The 20,196-nt window shown below is 37.3% G+C and overlaps 2 protein-coding genes across 2 annotated transcripts in view; both read left to right on the top strand.

The window, feature by feature from the left end:
• The window catches only part of LOC145778034 (cilia- and flagella-associated protein 58-like), a 29,685-nt gene extending 20,746 nt beyond the window's left edge, over positions 1-8,939 (top strand). Inside the window, exons 10-17 of the mRNA XM_082589426.1 lie at positions 936-1,097; positions 1,379-1,525; positions 2,172-2,312; positions 3,666-3,889; positions 4,798-4,951; positions 6,300-6,482; positions 7,192-7,325; positions 8,289-8,939. Coding sequence (XP_082445552.1) covers positions 936-1,097; positions 1,379-1,525; positions 2,172-2,312; positions 3,666-3,889; positions 4,798-4,951; positions 6,300-6,482; positions 7,192-7,325; positions 8,289-8,607 — 1,464 coding nt within the window. The 3' untranslated portion in view covers positions 8,608-8,939. The remainder of the gene's footprint in view (positions 1-935; positions 1,098-1,378; positions 1,526-2,171; positions 2,313-3,665; positions 3,890-4,797; positions 4,952-6,299; positions 6,483-7,191; positions 7,326-8,288) is intronic.
• A 9,059-nt stretch (positions 8,940-17,998) lies between these two features.
• The window catches only part of LOC145777947 (exocyst complex component 6B-like), a 33,075-nt gene continuing 30,877 nt past the window's right edge, over positions 17,999-20,196 (top strand). The window contains exons 1-3 of the mRNA XM_082589311.1: positions 17,999-18,133; positions 18,582-18,646; positions 19,058-19,301. Coding sequence (XP_082445437.1) covers positions 18,049-18,133; positions 18,582-18,646; positions 19,058-19,301 — 394 coding nt within the window. The 5' untranslated portion in view covers positions 17,999-18,048. The remainder of the gene's footprint in view (positions 18,134-18,581; positions 18,647-19,057; positions 19,302-20,196) is intronic.

The following is a 20,196-nucleotide window of genomic DNA, read 5'->3' as shown; positions in this document are numbered from 1 at the left end:
AATGTCCCAAATTCAAAGTAATTTTTCAAAATTTTCTGGGGGAGGCCCCCCAGACCCCCCGCCGCTGGTTGTCATCTTTGGCGATCACGCCGCCACCGCCGCCCCTCCCCTTTCAAAGTACCTAGCTACGCCACTGAATTGGATTATTGTCATTGGGGCCCGCAAAAGCATATTCCGCACAGGGCCCGAAAAACCCTAAGACCGGCACTGCTTAGCCTACATCGTCTTCTTGAATGGATCTTATTCTTAGTAAGCGCAACCTATTGCCATCATCATCGTTAAAACCTTCACTAAGAATGGGACAGCGTTGACTTCGACTTTGTTTAGACACACTGAGCCATGCCGAAGGGCAACTTGCGGTTTCAGAGCAAACCACATATCATCAAATATCTCTTGCAATAACAATGCAAGCTGGTCCAATTTGTGCGCAGTCCGTTAACAAACTGTATATAACCGTAGAAACCCTCTATAGTTCAATGAATCAAACCCTAGTCTTCGCTCAAGAAAACACAGCTATCTGCAATACGGATTCCAACACCAAATATCTTCTGTTCAGAGTTCAATTAAGCTTATCGCTTCGCTTCAGTGGGGTTTGATAAGTTATGTTCTGGCTGGCAACCCTGTTTTTAAGTAATATGTAGCCTGTAGCGCAAAAGCAATTGGCTTTTACCATCTTAATGTTAAACAATTATAATGTAGTGTTTGCTACTTATTAAATTGACGGAAAACTATCCTCTAATAAACTCCATGTAGCAGAAAACTTTTGACTTCATAAACGCTACTTATTGAAATCTCCATCTATTTGATCCGAAATCCAATACGATTGAAGAAGATAATTAAAATCAAAGTAAACAAGTAGCCTACCTATTCACAGTTTGACTCTTCACTAAGTTGTGAAACTATGCCCGGAATAAGCATCTTCACTTTCTGTTTAGATTTTGCAAAACATGGAAGACCTCAAGTTTCGCGAAATGCAAATATTTGATTGCAAGAAGCAATTTGCCGAGGCAGAGACAAGGTTGAAGCAGCAGCAAAGCATGTATGAAGCGGTTCGAGCCGACCGAAACTTGTATAGTAAAAACCTGATTGAAGCCCAGGCATGTACATTCAAATAGACTTGTTCCGTTTTTATATTCTTTTTTTGTTTATTTGACTTAGAGACAGAGTTAGGCTACAGATATTTGCATCCGCAGTGAAGCTCCTAAAAAATTACGATAGTTTTATCCATTTCTCACACACTAGCGTTTCGAACCCGGGTTTACCCGTACCCGAAACCCTGGTTTTGAAACTTTATCCCAAATTGGAAACACTAATAGGCCTACACACAATAAAAGATTTAGCATTTTAGTTCAGTTGCGAATGCTATGCTTGCTTACAGGACGCCATGTCAGACATGAAAAGAAAGTTGAAAATTATGCATCACCAAATCGATCAGCTAAAGGAAGAAATAACAGCAAAGGAAACTGCTCTTAAGAAAGCCAACCTTGAACAAACAAGACTAGAGAAAGAGAAAGGATCTGCAAATGTAGGGGTTTTGAAAACATGTCTTGCAAATATAGTATAGTTTTAACATTCTGTAATTGTATTATATTCTTGAATCATAGGCACAAGAGCCCAGCAGCAAAATCAAATTTAAATTATTTAAGTTTATTACAATAGTATTTACAGAAGTCAAAACTACATAGAAACAAATTTATTTATCATATTAGAAATTTTAGAATCAAAAGTTTTATCATATTATAAAACATACAGAGTAAAACAGACGCTTAACAGTTTATACTTTGGCCAGTATCAATAAAAGGCAATTGGAAGTACTGTAGTTTTAGTCAATTTCCTGCATAAAGTGTCGAATTTACGTAAGTTTGATTGTAGCAATATAATCTAGCTAGGAAATTGATGTAAAGCTACCTGTGTCACCAACGTATGAATAGTAAATACCATAGCCTAGATATAACTATATGTTTATGCAATTGAGGTATCTTCCTTTGCAGGTGTTTGAAATTCTAAATGTGGCTTCAATTAAAAACACCCTTAAACATCTGCAATATTTTGTAATACTGTCATGGCAATGCTGTGAGGGCATTTTCCTTTCCAGTAATAGTAGAAGGGTAGCCTTCGCCTCAGCCTAGAACACTGATGTTAAACCGCATTGCAATATATTTTTGTTGTAGGATGAACTTCACAGAAGGAAACAACACAATATAGATAGCAAACGACATTTAGAATTGATGGAGAAAGAGGTCTCTAAACTTCAACAAATCGTCAGAGAAACAGACTCAGAACGCAAACGGCAAACAAAGGATCTTGATCAGGTATCCTATACCAGTCGATCCTTTTTCTTCAATTTCAATTTTCTTGCAGTTTTATCTTTACAACTTTTTTTGATTTAAAACACCGCTGTAGTTTCTGGTTATTTTTTAGTCAAGGCTGCAAAATATGAATTCTTTGACTTCCTTAGGAAAACAATTTTGTGTGTTTCAGTCGTTGTAAATGTAAAGGCAATACCTTTGGCATTAGCTCCATAGCGCCCAGCTGCGTATAATAACAAAAGTTAAAGACTTTCGTTTTGAAAAAGTTTACTTTTACAGCCCACACAGAGTAGTAAGCACAACGTCTTGCAGAATTGGAACACAGTCTCATAGGCTGTGTCGCGTTGCAAAAGTAAAATACAGAAATGGGAATTGATAATTGTGGCACAGAATGTTAATCGATCATTGCAAAACGCACGCAAGACGGTAATACATTTTAAAATTAAACTTTGGCTGGTTTTGGTTTGAATCTTTATCTTCGGACTGACAAGGTCTTGATAGGTTATTCTTGATAGTTTTGCATACTTGTAGAGGCTTTGGACAGGGCCGGTTAACGAGATTGGCAGAGTGAAGTTTTCCGATTGTTGAAGTGTTGTTTGCCAGGGAATTATTCCATCTACTATATGCCGCTGAATGGAGAGCAGCCTTTAAAATGCGTTACTCAAGCACATTCCTCGATAGCCGAACAAGCGCCGCGTGATCTTAAGTCGATCGCGTAACCACTGAGCTAACGGGCTGGTATTGGAACCAGGTAGCATAACGTTACGCAGAACTATAACAGGTTCAAGCAACAGGAAATAGTAGCGAAAAGTATATCTTGACTGGTTAACCTCATGGTGGTGAAACCGTTTTGAAATATTGGTAAGCACCAAGAAATATATTGACAATGTTTTTGGGGAACAACAACTTGGTTTAAATTAACGATGAAAATGGTTGAGGGGCAAAAAGGTTCCCAAAAGATTAAAGGTTTATATTGGGTCGCGCCCCAATAAATGTTGACAATTCTGTCTTAGTTTGTTTCAAATAATTTCGTTTTTTCTAGTAATATCAAGTATTCTATTTTGTGTCCATGGAAATAAACAGTGCGATTACATACATTAAGATTTAACAAATAGAGATGCAACTCAACAGACAACTGGAAGAAACAAAAATTACGCAGTCACTCAGCCGCGCCCATTTTAACCTACAGCTAAGTGTCTTATAGGACATAACTGCATCCTCTATGTCGAACTAACGTCGAACCAACGTCATTCCGAGCCTCGTAAAAGCGCTTTCAATCGGGTAGCCGATTATGTTTTCTTAGTTTTAGGAGCACGTGATAAAATCTCCTCCTTTGATCCTCGTGCGTCTCTGCAGGTAATAAACGAGAGAGATATTCTCGGAAGTCAACTCGTGCGACGAAATGACGAACTTGCTCTTCTTTATGAAAAAGTGAAGATTCAGCAATCCACCTTGAACAAGGGAGAGGCTCAGTACCGACAGAGGCTGGAGGATATTCGTGTTTTAAAGCTGGAAATAAAGAAGTTGAGGAGAGAGGGAGCTGGCTTGAAGATCTCTGCAGCTAATATCGAAGATCTAAAGTGAGTAAAACTGTTGAAAAAAGTTAAGTCTTTAAGAAAGGAACTGTCGTAATTTTGTATTGTCATTTGAAATCAGAAATTTCACTGCATGCTTACTGCAGTGATCCATTAAAAAGTTTTTACTGACTTAAAATTTGCCAGTTTTTGCTTTTTATGTCCAAATTATTAGTAGAAAATGTATGTGTCTCGTCATTTGTGAAGGAAACACAATATTTGTCCCCAATATTTTAAGTCAATTATGACCTTCCTCTATTTATAGTTATAGCCTATTACTGGCCTACTACAGTAACGAACAACGTTTACTGGTTCGAGGTCGCTTTTCTACCATTTTTTTATTATGGTTTATCATCGCATCAAATAATCACAGCTTTGATCTTTTCCTGTTAAAGGACAATAAAGTGGTAACAACATTTTATTCTTTTGTCAATTCTTTTTAAAACCTAGTAGGTAATAACTCACTTGATGTTTCAGTGACAAACCTGTATGCTGTGCCATTTTAAACTGAAAAACAAAAATAATACAGACACACATAGCTTAAACCAGTGTTTTACAATCTTTTTCAACTTAAGCCACGAAACACTTTATGCATTAAAGTGATTTTGCGAGAAACGAAACAAAATTTTATAATAATGCAGTAAAATAAACAATAGAACAACAATTTGTTCATTTTCAATGTTTTTCAGTGCGAATTTTGGTCTGTTTGAATGAGCACAAATTTGATATTCAGGCAAGAATTGCAGAAAGACAATCGCGAAGGCTTTGTGATTTTGATTTTCGACCGGTGTTCCATGGATCACATTAATAAAATCCTTGCGGAACATCTAACAATCATTCATGGAACACCAGTGTTACGCGGAACACCGGTTTAAAAATCACTGGATTAAACAATGTGGTGAGTTTTCTTACAGGCGTTTGGTGCACCATACTCAACGAGAACTGCTGCAGGAGAAGAATCGGTGTAAGGCTCTGCAGGAGGAAATTGAAAATCCGTTAAACGTCCACCGGTGGAGAAAGTTAGAAGGAACTGATCCTTCAGCGTACGAACTGATCAAGAAGGTTCAGGTAAATCAAATTAAACTTTTAAAAAAAATTAACCGACTGCAGCTTGTTGCTGTCTCGCTTTTTTATTATCACTTCTTCTTGCTTGCACTCTTTTCTATTGACTTCTCATTGAAAATCAAATGAAAAAACTCTTTTTCTCACGCAATTGTGTGATATTTGGATTAACAATGGATAGCAAAGTTACTCCCTCATATTTGTTGATCGCATCAAAGCAAAAGTTTCTTCAGATGTTACAACGCCAGGTTTGTTGAGATTCTAATATTGCCAGCGCTTGTGCACAATGACTGTCAACATTCTAATAAGATTTAAAACGATTAAACTAAATGATTAATAAACAATTGTGTTAGTGCTTTATATTATTTTCTGCCAAAATTCTTCACACACTCTGTCGAAACCGAATGGAAATATTTTATGGGGCGTCTTGTAGACTTTATGTTTAACTGCAAGCTCAGCTCACACAAATAGTAAACTATGAGTTCAGAATTAGCGAAGCTGACTAGTTGATAAACCCTGGCACTATCACAGCTCACTAGCCTACATCTTCTTTTTTATAGTAGCCACTAACATGAAAAAATTCTGGCACAGCCACAACAACTTTCATCCAATCAATCCAATCGTAAGCTACGTCTTCTGAGACGTGAAAAAAAGCGAAAACCAAAAGTAAGTAAAGTGAAGGTTTTGCCGTCAATATCTTGGCGTAACGGGTTGGGGTTAAGGAAGTAGTTTTTCGATGACATAGGTTCGATTCTCAGCCCTGTCAACCTGTCATAACTCTTTTTTCTTCTGTAATTACCGAACAAAGTTCAAAGCAAGAATCAACTCTCTTGCTGAGTGCTAGAAGGGTTACAATGAGGTTAGGCGTATTTGTAAGTTGCAGATCGCTGCAGCAGATGAAGTTTATTAACCAATCAGAAGACAAGAGTTAAATCAGCTGATTGCAGTCATACGACTCATGCACTGTTATAAAGTAAATTAATTGAACGTTTTGCCTTCGCCAGCGTGGCTTAGAGGGTTAGGGCTAGGGATAGTTATTTCGATGGCGAGAGTTCGAATCCACTCCTGCCATTACTCTGTTTTCTTCTGTAATTACCAAACAAAGTTCAAAGCAGGAATTAACTTTTTGGCCAAGTGTTAAAAGGGTCACATTAACGACCATCAGCGACCTGCAGATTACAAATTTGCTAACGGTAGCCACTTTCACGTCACGGACAACGTAGCTTTTGATTGGTTCGAGGTTTCAGTGGCTGTGGCAGAATTCATTTATGTTAAAGTGGCTATCTTTTTTATACCGGTACTCTGCGTTGTTAATTCGATCACATCTAAAACATATCTTTTTTTTTTTTTACAGGCATTGCAAAAACGGTTGATTCATAAAACCGCTGAAAGCGTAGACAAAGAGCTTTTAATTCAGGAAAAGGATAAACTCTATATCAACTTGAGGCATGTATTGGCCAGACGGCCCGGAGCAGAGGCAGCTGAACAATTGCGACTTTACCAAGAAAATCTACGCTCGAAAACCAAGCAAATGAAGGTGAAGTATTTGTTTATAATACTATTTAAAAATCCTATTTCCATTTCTATGAGAAAGCTGTGACTTTACCAGTATGCTTTACGGAAAAGATTCCGGAAAATCAGTTCTTTAAATTTCCTTCCTGCAAGATCTAGGTTTGAAGTTAACTTTATTCTCTCGCCTACAGTTTGCTACAGTACTTGTATGTTTGCTTCAGAAATACATACTACATGATACGCATTCAAATGGGGAATGAAAAAATTAAATACTGTAGCCTAAATGAAAAGATATAAAAATATGCATACACAAGCACAGGATGGACTATTGCACTTATATAATCTTGTGAAACACAATTTTATCCGCATTTGTTTGATTCTGGTTGCAATCGCTTTTGTGAGTTTCTTCTACAATGCTATAGGCCTACTTGTTCTATCGAATTTCCCTCCACTGCTAGAACAGCGTCCAGTTTATGCAGGATTAGATTTTGAGATAATATCATATACGGTCATCATCATTATGTTCTTTCCTCGTATTGAGGGTTGGATACAATGCGCCATTGTTCTCGACCATGAGCTGCTCGTACTGCTTTTTCATAACTTAATTTTGTCCATTTAATGATGTTATTTGATGTCCAAATCATTCTTGGTTTGCCTTTGTTTCTTTTACCATTTATCTACCATATACGGTAGGCTACTGATAATGTTAAGCTGTGATGTGTGATATATTACAGCGACTGGCGTCAGAACTGAACATGTATGAGTCGCAGTCTTCTGAATACAAATATGAGATCGAGAAACTAGCAGAAGAATTAAAGGGAATCAAAAAGAAATATTTCGGGCAAAAGAAAAAAGAACAACAAATCAAGTACGTTAACCTCAAGAGCATTGAAGCAGTTAACCTATGCAGCGCATCACTGATATCTGTGTGAGAATTAGCTACAAATTAGAGGAAAATTATTACTCGGGTCATAATTCCATTGTAATCAGCCAGATCACAAAATCTTGCAGATAGCCTGTCCACTTTCGGAAAAGTCCCTTTTGATTCAATTTAAGGCAGTCGTGTCTGATCGACGAAACGTCGGAATAAACGCAGATTATCATCTTACACATCTTGTGTAGTTTGTACCAGAAGAACGTATCATGTTATTCAACTACTTCTATCTCTTTTCTTGTACAGTTTGTTTTGTCAAAAAAGCCGTTTTATTTTGTTACAGTATCACCATTTCTCTCATTGTTGCCATGCGACCTATTCTGTGTGATCACTCTGTTATCGTGCACTTTTAATACTTTTTAATCAAAGTTCCTGTTACATCACGAAACGTTGTTTCTACGCAGTAACTCAATTTGATTTTTTTTATGTGGGTTTATTTTTGGCCTACCTTGCTCTTCTTCTTGATGAGTGAAGCGCTTCAGGGTGTGTTCCCCTTACAACATTGGTAACGCACTTTGGGCAATCTTCATAGCAATTGTCTGTTCATCTTATTTTTTACAAATTTTGAATAGGCCTATAAAATTTTGTTTTAGATTTCCCATGGCCACCTAAAGGTGGCCATGGATTTCCATAGTTTATGTTTTTTTCGATTTTTTTTTTATCTAATCTCCAATAATTCTAAAGATGCTGCGAGAGTGTCGAATTATTTAATTTGCTAACTTATTTCGGTTTCAAGTACGACTTAACACTCGCGTTTTTCCGCTTTGACCTTTTTTACACCTCTGCCGTGTTAGCATGTATAGTTTTGCAGTGATGGTTAGAACTAGAAACAAACTAAACTGAACTATAAATAGGTGATTTGAAAATTGTTACAATTTTATTTCGTTTTTTTTTCAGAGAAAGAGAAAAAGTAATGCACCATATCGGAGTCCCTACCATCCAACCTAAAAAAAATAAACGTCCCAGGTTTGCTGGTGGAGGATTTAAACGCTCTTCTTCATTGAAAACCGCTGTTTCGAACTCTTCTCCGCAAAAAGAAGCTGTTTTGGATGCTTTTTCCGAGAAAGCTATGTTGGACGTTTTTTCGGAAAAAGACGCTGTTTTAGAGATTTCATCGCAGGAAGCTGTGTCCCTAGATGCTCCACTGAAAGCCATGTCCCCAGATGCTCCACAGAAAGCCATGTCCCCAGCTTCTCCACAGGAAGCCGTGTCCTAAACCGAGAGTTTGGCGTTTTTACTACCAGCAATTATAAATAGCAATCTAAAGGCTTGAGAAAATATTTTTTCAGCAACAAGTTTATAAGCTACTGCCAGCAGTAATAAATAGCATGTTTCAAAAGCCAGACAGTGATGTATCTCTCCAAAACAAGTATATACTGCCTCCGCGGAAGACTCACTGCCAGAAGTATTTTCTAGGTTATCGTCAAATATGATGTAAAAATAGGTCTGCGTATTATTTTTTCTGTATTGCAAACCTTGCTGTAAAATGTCTCAAAATTAATTTTGCAATGAAATTGGATCAAGTCTGTGCAATAATAAAATTAACTAATGCCCACAATGTTTCATATTTTTGCATTTTGTAGACTTTCATCTAAATTTTACTATTTTCCAGATGTCCTATATTACAGCGATAGTTAGTTTATAAATCTTGATTTTATCGTTTGATGGACAAAAGCACATCTGGAAATGATTAAAGGCATAGGCCTACTAAATAAAATTTTCAAACGGGAATTAAGCATTAAAATACGTAAACTGAACATTCAAGAACACATTTCAAAAGAATTACCGAAAAAAAATTGTTTTCAATGGCACTGGCAAGGCCCAAAGTCCAATGTTTCATTTATTTTTAATTTTTTTCAAAATGACCAAAAAGTGGAAACACTGCTCGAGAATACGTCACTATCGACAGCAATAACAAAAGCCACTTTACTACATCTGATGTTTTAACATCAGATCTGATGTTTTGAGCAAACTGTCTGATGTTTTGATGTACATACATACATACATACATACATAGCCTACAGTTAAATCACCCGCAGTAACAACTATTGGTCGATCAGCTGATTGCAAGTCTATAGTGACGTAGACTGTACAGTCGCATGCTTCGCTGCTCACGCCCATTCCCGCTTTGAAAGCTCTGACAAAATCACGCGCACATGCTGATCAGACCCCAATGGGGCAAAATTCGTTTTATGGTAGCATGTTAAACACAAAGAACGTGTACAATCGCCAAGTCAGGTTTTTCTTTTAGTATCCCTTTAAGTAGCCTAAATTGTTTGGCAACCCTGGTACGTTCTGAACCATTACACCTGTCAGACTTTAATTAGTAGCCTACGATGTGCAGTTGAACGTTTCACACTAGTCTGACCTGAAGCATCCTTGAGCTTAAAATATCTGAGGAAGCCTAATTGTGTTTGTACACACAGCGCTGCAGTCTTTACTTTGGGCGTCACTCAGAGTTTACGCAGGTTACAGAAGTTTTGAGCCGAAGGTCAATGATGACGAAAACAGGTAGCAAGTTTTAGGTTTCATTTATTGTCGCTCTACAACTGCTTGGGTCTGTTAGCGGCAGTAGGCTACTCATCGTCATTTTTAATTTTATATCAAGCTTACGATGTCATCACAACATTACCCGACTTATTCTCGTTGCGTTATGCAAGAAAGAATACAATCGGTACGGTACCGTTTTTAAAGTGTTTTGTTTGACCCGATCTGGAATCGATCTCAGATCTACCAGAGCCGAAAGCAATAATTACTCGGCCACTGAGCCAGTACACAAGTTTTACGTAGATTAGTGAAAGAACGAGAAGGATAATAATTTTTGATTTCCCTGGAGCAGTTTTCAGCTTGTGGCTTAATTTCAGGTCAAGATATTCAGTCAATAAATATCGACTTGTCAAGAGAAGTTTCAGAAAATCGTGATCCAGCATCTAAACATAGCGGCGCTGTCTTCAAATGAAGTAATTTCAAACTTTGCCCAGAGTCTCTTTAAACAAAATTAAAAATTTTGAACATAACAAGTTGCGACATCTTTTGAGTTCAACTTGCAAAGAGAAAGATAAGTTTACTCAAATGTAGAAGCGAAGTGACAAACACATTTTTTTATGTTGACAATGTATGCATTAAATCAAGTCATTTAACATTGTCAGCAACACTCATGTTTTTATGTCTGCAGACGTTGAATCAATGTAAACAGGACAACTTTTTTCACCTAGAATAGGCCTGATATTTTGCTTTCCTATTAAGCTGGCGACTTTTGTAGGTTACCATGTTGTCTTTAAGACAATGTCTTAACTTCATTTTACAGATTGACATTTAGTTCAGAAGGTCACGTCGCTGTTTTTTCTGCTCGTTACAATGATGAGTACGCTAGGGTTGTCGATTCAGTTCAGTAATTTTTATTTCTAATCACCACAACACGTGTACATATAGCAACGGTCTAGAACTCTAGATAGAAAGAATAGAAACATTTACAATGTACAGGCATTATAGATGGTCTGTCTACTGGCCACTAGGCTAGTGAAATAGATAAAAGGTGGGCGTATATTTTAACGGAAGTTAAGGTTTGTTCTGGTGATAACGGAATGGTAATGTAACATAATTTTAAGTTGTTATACCGCTTGAAAACGTTTTATGTAACAAACTCATGTGTGAATCAAGTGCTCGAAACACCAGTAATTAAAGCAGCGAATATTATAAGTGTAGACATAGTAATTAAGCATAATATGCTCCAAACTTCTTGAAAAATAACAGGTGTCAGCAGACCACAGTTTAACATGTTGTGACATGGCCAGAGTTGCCAGACCCATTTCATTTCTAATGTTTGTACCATGGCGACTTGTAGAAGATCACTATGGCTTGTACTTAATTTAAAACCCTGGGTTATAACAAATACGTTTGGTTTATTTGTAGTAGCCCAAACGATAATTAATCGTCATCATTCACTCGTTCTCTTGCAACACAAGGTGTAAAGTTCTTGGTTATTATAGTTTTGTTACAATGTAGCCTAACATGTTTTCAAAAGATAATGGTGAAAACGTTTTATCGAAAAGCTTCTTTTTAGAACTTTTTTTTGTGTTGGCTTTCACTTTTAAAATGGCAACTCTAGCTATCGCTTTTCAGAAAAAATATCGCAAGCCAGGCAGAAGTAATGTGCCGCTGTTTAGCACACATCCTTGAATTAAGTAAACAGAAGCTAATTTATGAAGAAAAGTTGGTTCTGCAGTAGTTCTACAACTAATTCGATATCACTTGGTAACAAATGAGAAGTAAATCATAGCACAGTTGTATTGAATCGCATTTTTGTAGCCTACTGCAGTTGACATCTAGAGCACGAGCAGTAAAAGCAATGAAATTCCCATATAAAGATGCTTTGCAAATTATACAAGTAACAAAAGATACCTTTTTTTTAAACTGTAGACGTTATAATGATGCAAGAGTAACTGCTTTTGCTTTTAATGTTTTTATACCTACAATAAGTATATTGTCTTTAATTATTATCATATACAATAGTTTCAAACTTAAGTTACCGCCAGTTTCAAATGAGATAAATATAAAACGCAATAAAAAAATCCTTGCAGAGAATTCGGACTTGATCATTACAACTGATGAATTGAAAGAATGTTATATCCTCGGACCGAGAAAACTTCTTTTGAAAAATAATCGTGGCAATTCCGCATGCTTGTAGTCGATAAAAGCCTTGAAATAACAATTGTATGCCCTGTCACCTATGTTAACAACTTGAAATTTTCACATGCAATCAGCTAGCTCCCGCAGAATGGAGAGCTAACGCTAAAATGCCTTGTTAAACTGCACGCTCCGAACCGGGGGTCCAACTATCGCCGTTTGATCTTGTCGATCAGTGAGCTGGTTGGTATTGGGTGAGCAATGAGCATCCTAATGGATATTGAGGAGATCGTATAAAAACAACCTATTGTCATCAGGCCCAAAAAATAACTTGATTCTGATTAAAGGCTATGATTGATTGATTGAATTTTGTCCTCGGATTGGGAAAGTCGTAAAATTATTAGCTTTTAACAATAAAATTTGTCAAAGTAATTGAGGGCCGACTAATACGCTAGGGAACGTTCAAATATTACGTAACGCCTTCGAGAGGGAGGGGGGGTTTATGCAAAGCGTTACGTTAGCGTCACATCGGGGGGGAGGGGGTTCAAGCAAAACGTTACGTAACGCTTTAAAGTACGGAATGGTAGTTTTTTGTGCTGAATTTGTAGTGAAAAAGCGTTACATGGGGGAGGAGGGGATTGAAAAAAGCGTTACGTTGGCGTTACATGGGGGAGGGGGAGATCAAAAATTCGGAAAAAAAAGCGTTACGTAATATTTGAACGTTCCCCTAGCACGTTTTCAATAGGGATTTTCTAGAAATTATCTTTCTGCTCACGCTCACTTTTGTTTTCATATTGGAAGTGAAAACAATCTTGGAAAATAGTCTCAGCACCCCAAAACTTTTAAAGTGGTTTTGCTCTTGGCATAGCTTTGACGCAAAATATGAAGATAAAATTTCATTTTGAGCTTACACATCCTCAAAATATATTAGTTTGTGTATCTTGTGCACCTTGTAGGTTTAGCCAAAGGTTTCGGTCGTTGAATCTAGCAATGCGAAGTACTGAGGCTTTTTCTGAAGCATTGTTGTTGTTGTTGAAAACATGTTCCTTTCACTGTGTTTCGTTTAACACAGGAGTCACCAAAGTTTTTTCTCTGGGGGCCGGATTGCTGCGAGATTAACAGCTGCGGGCCGGATGCAAAATGCGAAAGATATACAACTATTTAGAATCTGCATTGACTTGAATTGAGCACAATAAATAACAAAGTCAGCGGTGGAATAGCAAAGTTGTGATGAAAATCGAAAGGTTGCTGGAAAAGTTATCCCCTGCTGTGATACACTAGCCTACAGGGCATCGTGCTCTTGAAAAAACATTACAACATTCCATATTTGGCCTAGGCTGTCTCCATTTGTGGTGGCCTAATGATAAACAGCAACGCTAGTCCTTTACAAGAAGTTTGGTAACTTTTTTCCTGAACAGTTGTAGTGCAGCTGTTATTTCCGCAGCACGTGGCGGGCCGGAGCTGGTTGGTATTAGGTGAGCACTCTAATGGACTTTGAAGGGATCGTATAAAGGCAACCTATTGTTACTAGGCCCAAAAAATAACTTAAGTACTTCGCTTTCGTCAACTTGTTGACAGGTTCACTAACATGTGCATTGTGCAATAAATGCTTTTTTGCCCCTCCCGCGAAATTTTGTGCTGGAACACCCTGAGTTCAGGTAACATTTTACATCACACTTAAAAAGTTTGTAAAATTCATGTCATTAACTCTGTTCGAAACAAAAATTGAATTCGGCTAGTTCAGATTTTTTGATTCACATTGTCTTGTAGCCGGTGATTTAACTGGAATCACGTGTCAGGAAGTAAACTCAAGGCTCACAGTTATTATATTTATTCATACACACATACATATACCTTGGTAAGGGTTCAGTTTGCTATACCTGTCAGCGCAGCGCTTATCTCGACAGTGGTATTGTACTGAATATTAAAGCTCTGATCTTTGCAACTCTTGATAATTAATTAACTCAATTAGCGCCGACATTGAGCAAACTGATCAATTCAGCCGATGAAACACCAACGTTGTAACACGTCCATGAGTGACAGCAATAAAATTACTGAGAAACCGCATATTCCTCAAAAGCTTAATAAGTAACAGTTCAGCAGAACTTGCAGTGCCAACCGCCATTTAAAAAACCCTTTTGTTCATACAAACCTGAAGAGCAAACAATTTCATTCAGCACGCATTTTCGCTTTCTGTGTGTGTTGAACATCAATTAATGTTTTTTCGACGCGACTAAAGATTTTGCCTCAGCTAAAGCAGATACAATGACGTAATCTCGAATCACTGTTCGCATTTGAAATGGCACTGCCACTAGTTCTCAACAAAATCGAAAATTCGTGAGTTGATATGCTGTAAATAAACCTAAAACAGGCTTCCTGCCTCACTTGTTGAAGCCAGACAAATTGTAAGCATGCTGACTGAAAACAAACGTATTGACTTGTTTAAGCCTACCTGTTTATTGCTATTAGCCTACTACAAACCATATTGCTTACAGCTCAGTATGGTACAAAATGAGATAAAAAGTCCCAAGGATAAAAAAGAATATGTCACAGTTGGACATAATTGATAAATTGATTAAAATAAACTTTAACACTATTATTGTTGCCTTCATTATTCAAGCATAGAGTTCATGCATACTGGATTTTGAATTGATAATAGCCTAATCTTCAGCTCAAAAGGCACTTTGTTTCAAATGCATGCAGAACAAAAGCATTTTTAAAGGTGTAGGCAGCAGACTTGGACAACTAGAAGTTTTGTACTCTTTCGAAATTAGATTAGAATTATAATTAGAGTAATTTAAGCTTTTACAAATTAGACTAAGATTAGAATTAGAGCTACCCAAGTTTTCACCAATTAGAGTAGAATTTAAACTACATTAAAATTTGTTGAACGCAGTTGTCACATATCTTTTTTTAGTTGGATAAAAACGCCAATGTGGCAACTCGGGATCAAAGTGTCATTCCACCATCACAGCTCCAAAACCTCTCACATCATAATAGCCTATACGATGTAACGTCAGTGAATTGATGAATTAATCAAATTTTTCATGACTTTGCTGCTCAAGTGGTGGAATGACACTTTGATCTTGATCGTTTTATCGGATTTTCTTTGTATAACGTTGATAAGGGCGCAGTATCCTTCCATTTGCCAAAAAATACTGTTGGACAAACTAAAATTTTTAGCAAGACTGGGCATTGGATAAGAACTACAATCAGAGCAAACAAGTTTTTACCGAATTAGATTAGAATTACCGACATTTCGCTCTAATTTATGAAATTAGACTAGACTTATCTAGTTGTCCAAGTCTGGTAGGCAAGAGCAGGACTTGCTTTTCATTTTTACGCGAGAGGTGAAGCAGACAATATTTAATCTTTATATTATTATATGAGATTGCTCTTGTGGAAAAGGTGATCAACTTCCTAGTGTTATAAAAAGCAGTAAATTACGTAAGTAGCGAGAGATGCCAAATGCTGCAAATGTAAAGAAAGTCCAATTCGATTGGCTAGTACGGAAGTCCATAAAGATGAAATTACGGCTCAAGTTTACAAGGAAATGCAAAAGAATTAAAAACCGCTACAAGTGGTAAGCTGGAAATAAGGAGAAATGTAAAAAATAGGAATATTATTATAAATCAGGACAGTAATACCAGTGCCGGATTAAGGGTCTGCTGGCCTGTAGGCACATTTTATAAGTGGCCCGAAAATCAGGGTTGCCAACTAAAAAAAAATTAGAATTATCAGTGTTGCCAAATCATTGTCACAAAAATCGTTATTGCAACTATAACACAGGGTAGCCTACCGTGCAAAACTTGGTCATATGCCTAACTAAATAACAACTTTGCGCGTTTTTGCGATTGAATGCATCTGGAAAAACAGAGCTATTAAGATAAATACTTATTAGTTTAGAAAATAATTATTTTGAAAACATGACTAAATTTCTACTGATTTTAAAGTGGCCTGGATTTTTGACTGGCCTGTAGGCACGTGCCTACTTTGCCTAATGGTTAATCCGGCACTGAGTAATACCGATTCTTGAAGACTTAATACTACAATATCCTTCAAAATAACGGTTTGGAAGCTATGAGTTTCACCCAAGCGGAGTATTGAAGATGCAACTTTAGTGGGGATTAGTTGCACAACAATATGATAATAACCAAAAAATACGTCAGAGTTTATATCATTGAAGTTAATGAAAGTCAACAATTTTTTGGCTACCATTTAACATAAAACATATTTTGAGCAAGGTTTTTACACAAAGTAGAATCCTGAAGTTAAGTAAACAAACACTCAGCTCTGCAAGAAAAATCAACACGATGGTTTAAATCTCGGGGTTACTTGAGTACTTCAAGAACAAATCTACCCTTGGCTGCACCTAGTGGGTCAAATAACTTACAGTCGGCTACATTGTCAATCTCGGTGACTATCATAGTGTAAGCAATATAAATGCGAAAATGATGACTTGTGGCTTATTGTAATCCAGTATTTGTCTCGGAAGTCGGAAGTGTAGTCTGTTCACCAGGAGGTACAGCTAAGCTTATCACGCCGTGATCTTCAAACCATAGCATACAAATTAGTAATTATTGTGGGGGTCACGTGAAGCTCTTGGTCTGTCAAACTAGCAAAAATATTGTGAGACTGTGTAAACCAATGGCTCCAAACTTGCATAGACGTATCTGACATGAACTTCTTTCCAAAACTGTAAAACCTGGGCGCTATTTTTCTCCGAAAAATCTTAATTCGTATAACAAATGTAACCTACGTAGTGTTTCACCTACCTAGGCTATGTACAGATCTCCCATGACACCATTGCAAAGCTGGGATTGCCCATGGCCTTTGTTTGGATTGAATTGAAAGGTTTCATGAATGCCTTGATCACATTTGCTATAATTCTTTCAATACTAAATGAACTTTTTGTGTTTTTTTTTTTATTAAATGTGCTCATAATAGCCTTTGATGTAGTGTACAATTACAAAGTCACAAAATTATCTTAAATTTCATCTTTAATTAAGTCTAGGTAAATTTCTGACAAAAGTTCAAAAACTTGATAACCAGTAGCGTTGGCAGGGAGGTCCAAGAGGTATACTATCTCGGGCTCGAGCCTAAGTATACATAGACTCGGGCCCGAGATAGTTTTAGCAGCTTAAAGCCCTTCTAGGGGGCCCGAAAATTTGAACAAACCACCGCGTATTCTTTAGCTATTGTGCGTTTTTCTTAGAAGGATTTTGATTTAGGGCCCGTAGATCCCATTGATACCGGGCCCGAAATATCGTCTCAATAGCCCTGTTGATAACAATTTCTGCATTTTGATCTTTGACACGAAAGGTGGAGAGCCATTGGTGCAAACAATTTTTTTGAAGTCAAACATAGGCGACAGTCTGTGGCGTAGCCAGAACGATATTTCGGGGAGGGGGCAAAGAAGTATTTTTACACACACATGTGAGTGAGCCCGGCAATGGGGGTCTGAGGTGCCTCACCCAGAATTTTTTTACAAAATACCTAAAATTGCGCATTCTGAGGGTACTTTCAGCCTAAATCAATACCGTAATAAAACTTTGTCAAATCATGCTGTAACAGAGTGTGAAATGTTTATTCAAAATGTTTCTCGGGGGCAGATGGCAGTTGTCCCCTTTGCCCCCTTGACTACGCCTCTGGCGACAGTTTAAAGTCATTGTTGAAAACAAAATTACTTTCAATCAGATTTATTATGCTGGAACAAATCAAACTGTAGGCTAAAAGGAGAAAGCTGCCGTTGGTGTCGATTAAAAATGGTTTAAGACAATTCAAATAATAATCATTTCTGTCAATGTGACTTGCACACTGCTGATCCGTAAATATGAATCCAATCAAGGAAGAGAACGGAACAAACCCATTTGACAATGATGGTAACTCCATAGAAGATTTACCAAAAGAGCAACCTGTTGTGCCAAAGAGAGGGTCAAGCAAAAAATCTTCCAAAACTGGCGCCAGTGGCAATGACAAAAATGAAGGACAACTACCAAAAGTAACAAAGAGACGTTCAATCAAAGGTGTAATGCGTCGAGGTGTATCCACCACTGCTCTTCTTAAACCCAAAACTCTCGGCATAGATAAGACAAACTCTGCATCCCTGTCTACAGGTAAAACTTATTTAGCCTACTTTTCCTCATTGTACACTCTGGCTAACTTTTTTTTTCGTGTTTTGTTGCGATATCCAAAAAGAGTAAAAGCATTAAGCATAGGCTAAGCCTATTATCTGACTTAGACAAACGGTTGGTTTGTTAGCGTCCAATGATAGCTGCTGGTGCAGCAACACCATGATTTTTACAAGTTATAATCCAGAAAACACCTACTTTAACGTAGCTAGACCATACTGCACTTTGTTTTGACTGTGTGTGTTAGTCCTATAATACGAGTTGAATTGAAGGTTCTGGAAAGAAACCTTTTTCGCAAGTTCGTACCAGCAAACTATGAACTTTTTGTTGATTATTAAGCTTCTTACACAACTAGTTGTAATGCTTTGTGACAATATCTCTGTGAAATGTGCGATAACCTACAGAGCGAAGAAATAATTAAAACTAATTACAGAAACTACAGCATCTTCAGTTGAAGTTGATGGCGTAAAAGAAAAGTTATTCTTTGGAAAAAGCAAGGTGACACTTATGAAACATAGCCTAGTCGTAGAATGGCATAAAAGTTGCAGAACGACCACAACCCTTGTGGTAACAGTCGAATCGAAAGTTTCGATAAGCAATCAACATTTCTGATCATTGATTCTGATTCGGGAAGAGGTTACTGCTACAAAATTAAAGACTATTTGTATTTTTTAAATCGTGAAAAAAAAATTGGCTAGCAATAAATAAATAAATGACTTATCTAGCCTACTCCAATAGAATGATAAATAGCAGTAGGCTATAGGCCTAAGTTTTATATTTTATACATTATATCTAGACAGAAAAATCCATCATTTCTACATTGATTCAACGTCGAACTGGATTTTTCTGTCTGGAAAGTTATCATATTTTGCTGTACGTTTAGACAAAAAATGTTGTATAATAATTTAGACCCCCACTTTGGAGAAAAAAGTCATTGCTGATGAGATGTCGTCTGATAAACAATCATTGACATACTCTCCGTCTAAGCGTTCCAAATTTTTACCGCGTGGGATCAGCACTCCTAATCTAAAGAAAACGTCAAACGACAGAAAAAAATCTAAACGGGTAAACCCTCAACACACTGAAATAGTTCCTACCCTTTCTTCTCCTGTGGAAATGCCCAAGGAAGAAACTGACGAACTGAACTACTCAGGTATGACACTATTCAGCCTTAAAGAAAGCATGCCCATTCATTTTCATTCGATGCTAGCTTAGTCCCAACATGTTTTTATAAGCATATTTTATTACAGTAATTTGAAATTTTAGGAAATATCCTACTATAACTTACAGTAGAATCATTTACTGGTGGTTAATTTCAATGCAATTTGTTTATATCAATTTCCAATTGAGGGCAAGAGTATTATCTTGGCAGTGACGTTCGGTGGCTTAAACCGTTGGGAAAGCAACTTGGAAATATGCTGCAGCAAGGTAGTAGGCACGAAGGGCGTAACCGTCGGGCGAAGCCCGAAGGTGTGTTGCCGAAGGCAACACTTCCAGCGGGGGGTCTGGGGGGCCTCCCCCAGAAATTTTTGAAAAACACTTCCAATTTGGTGCGCTCTGAGAGCATTTCCAAAACAAATCAAAAATAAAAATCTGTCAAATTGTGCTTCGCCTATGTCGTGATCATACATCCATTTAATGTTTAGAAGTCATGAACAATCTTGATTTTAACGTTGCAGGACCAAAATCCAGTGTTAGACATGGAATAATAGTTGTCTAAATATTTAATTCGTCATGAATGTTCATTCTCAGATATTCAGTTAGGCCTACACTACAAAAACTAACACTTAGGCCTAAACATTACAACCGCAAGCAATTTGTACAAAAAGCTGGATAAGTTTGCCTCCTGCGTATAGAAGCTTAACGAACTAAATATTGCATCCGCACCTGAACGTTCATTGGCGAAGTAACTTTATATCAACGCTGTAAAAAGGGCAAAGGCATGACTATGAAAGCTAGTAGGCTAAAGTACATGGCGAGGAGACATAAAAAAACAGCAACAATTATTTCGGCATTATGATGCTGTGCTGTGTACCGTGACGAGAGAC

Source organism: Aplidium turbinatum, chromosome 10 (genome assembly GCF_918807975.1).
Source record: "Aplidium turbinatum chromosome 10, kaAplTurb1.1, whole genome shotgun sequence".
Lineage (NCBI taxonomy): Eukaryota > Metazoa > Chordata > Ascidiacea > Aplousobranchia > Polyclinidae > Aplidium > Aplidium turbinatum.
This window is presented reverse-complemented; position numbering and strand designations above follow the sequence as displayed.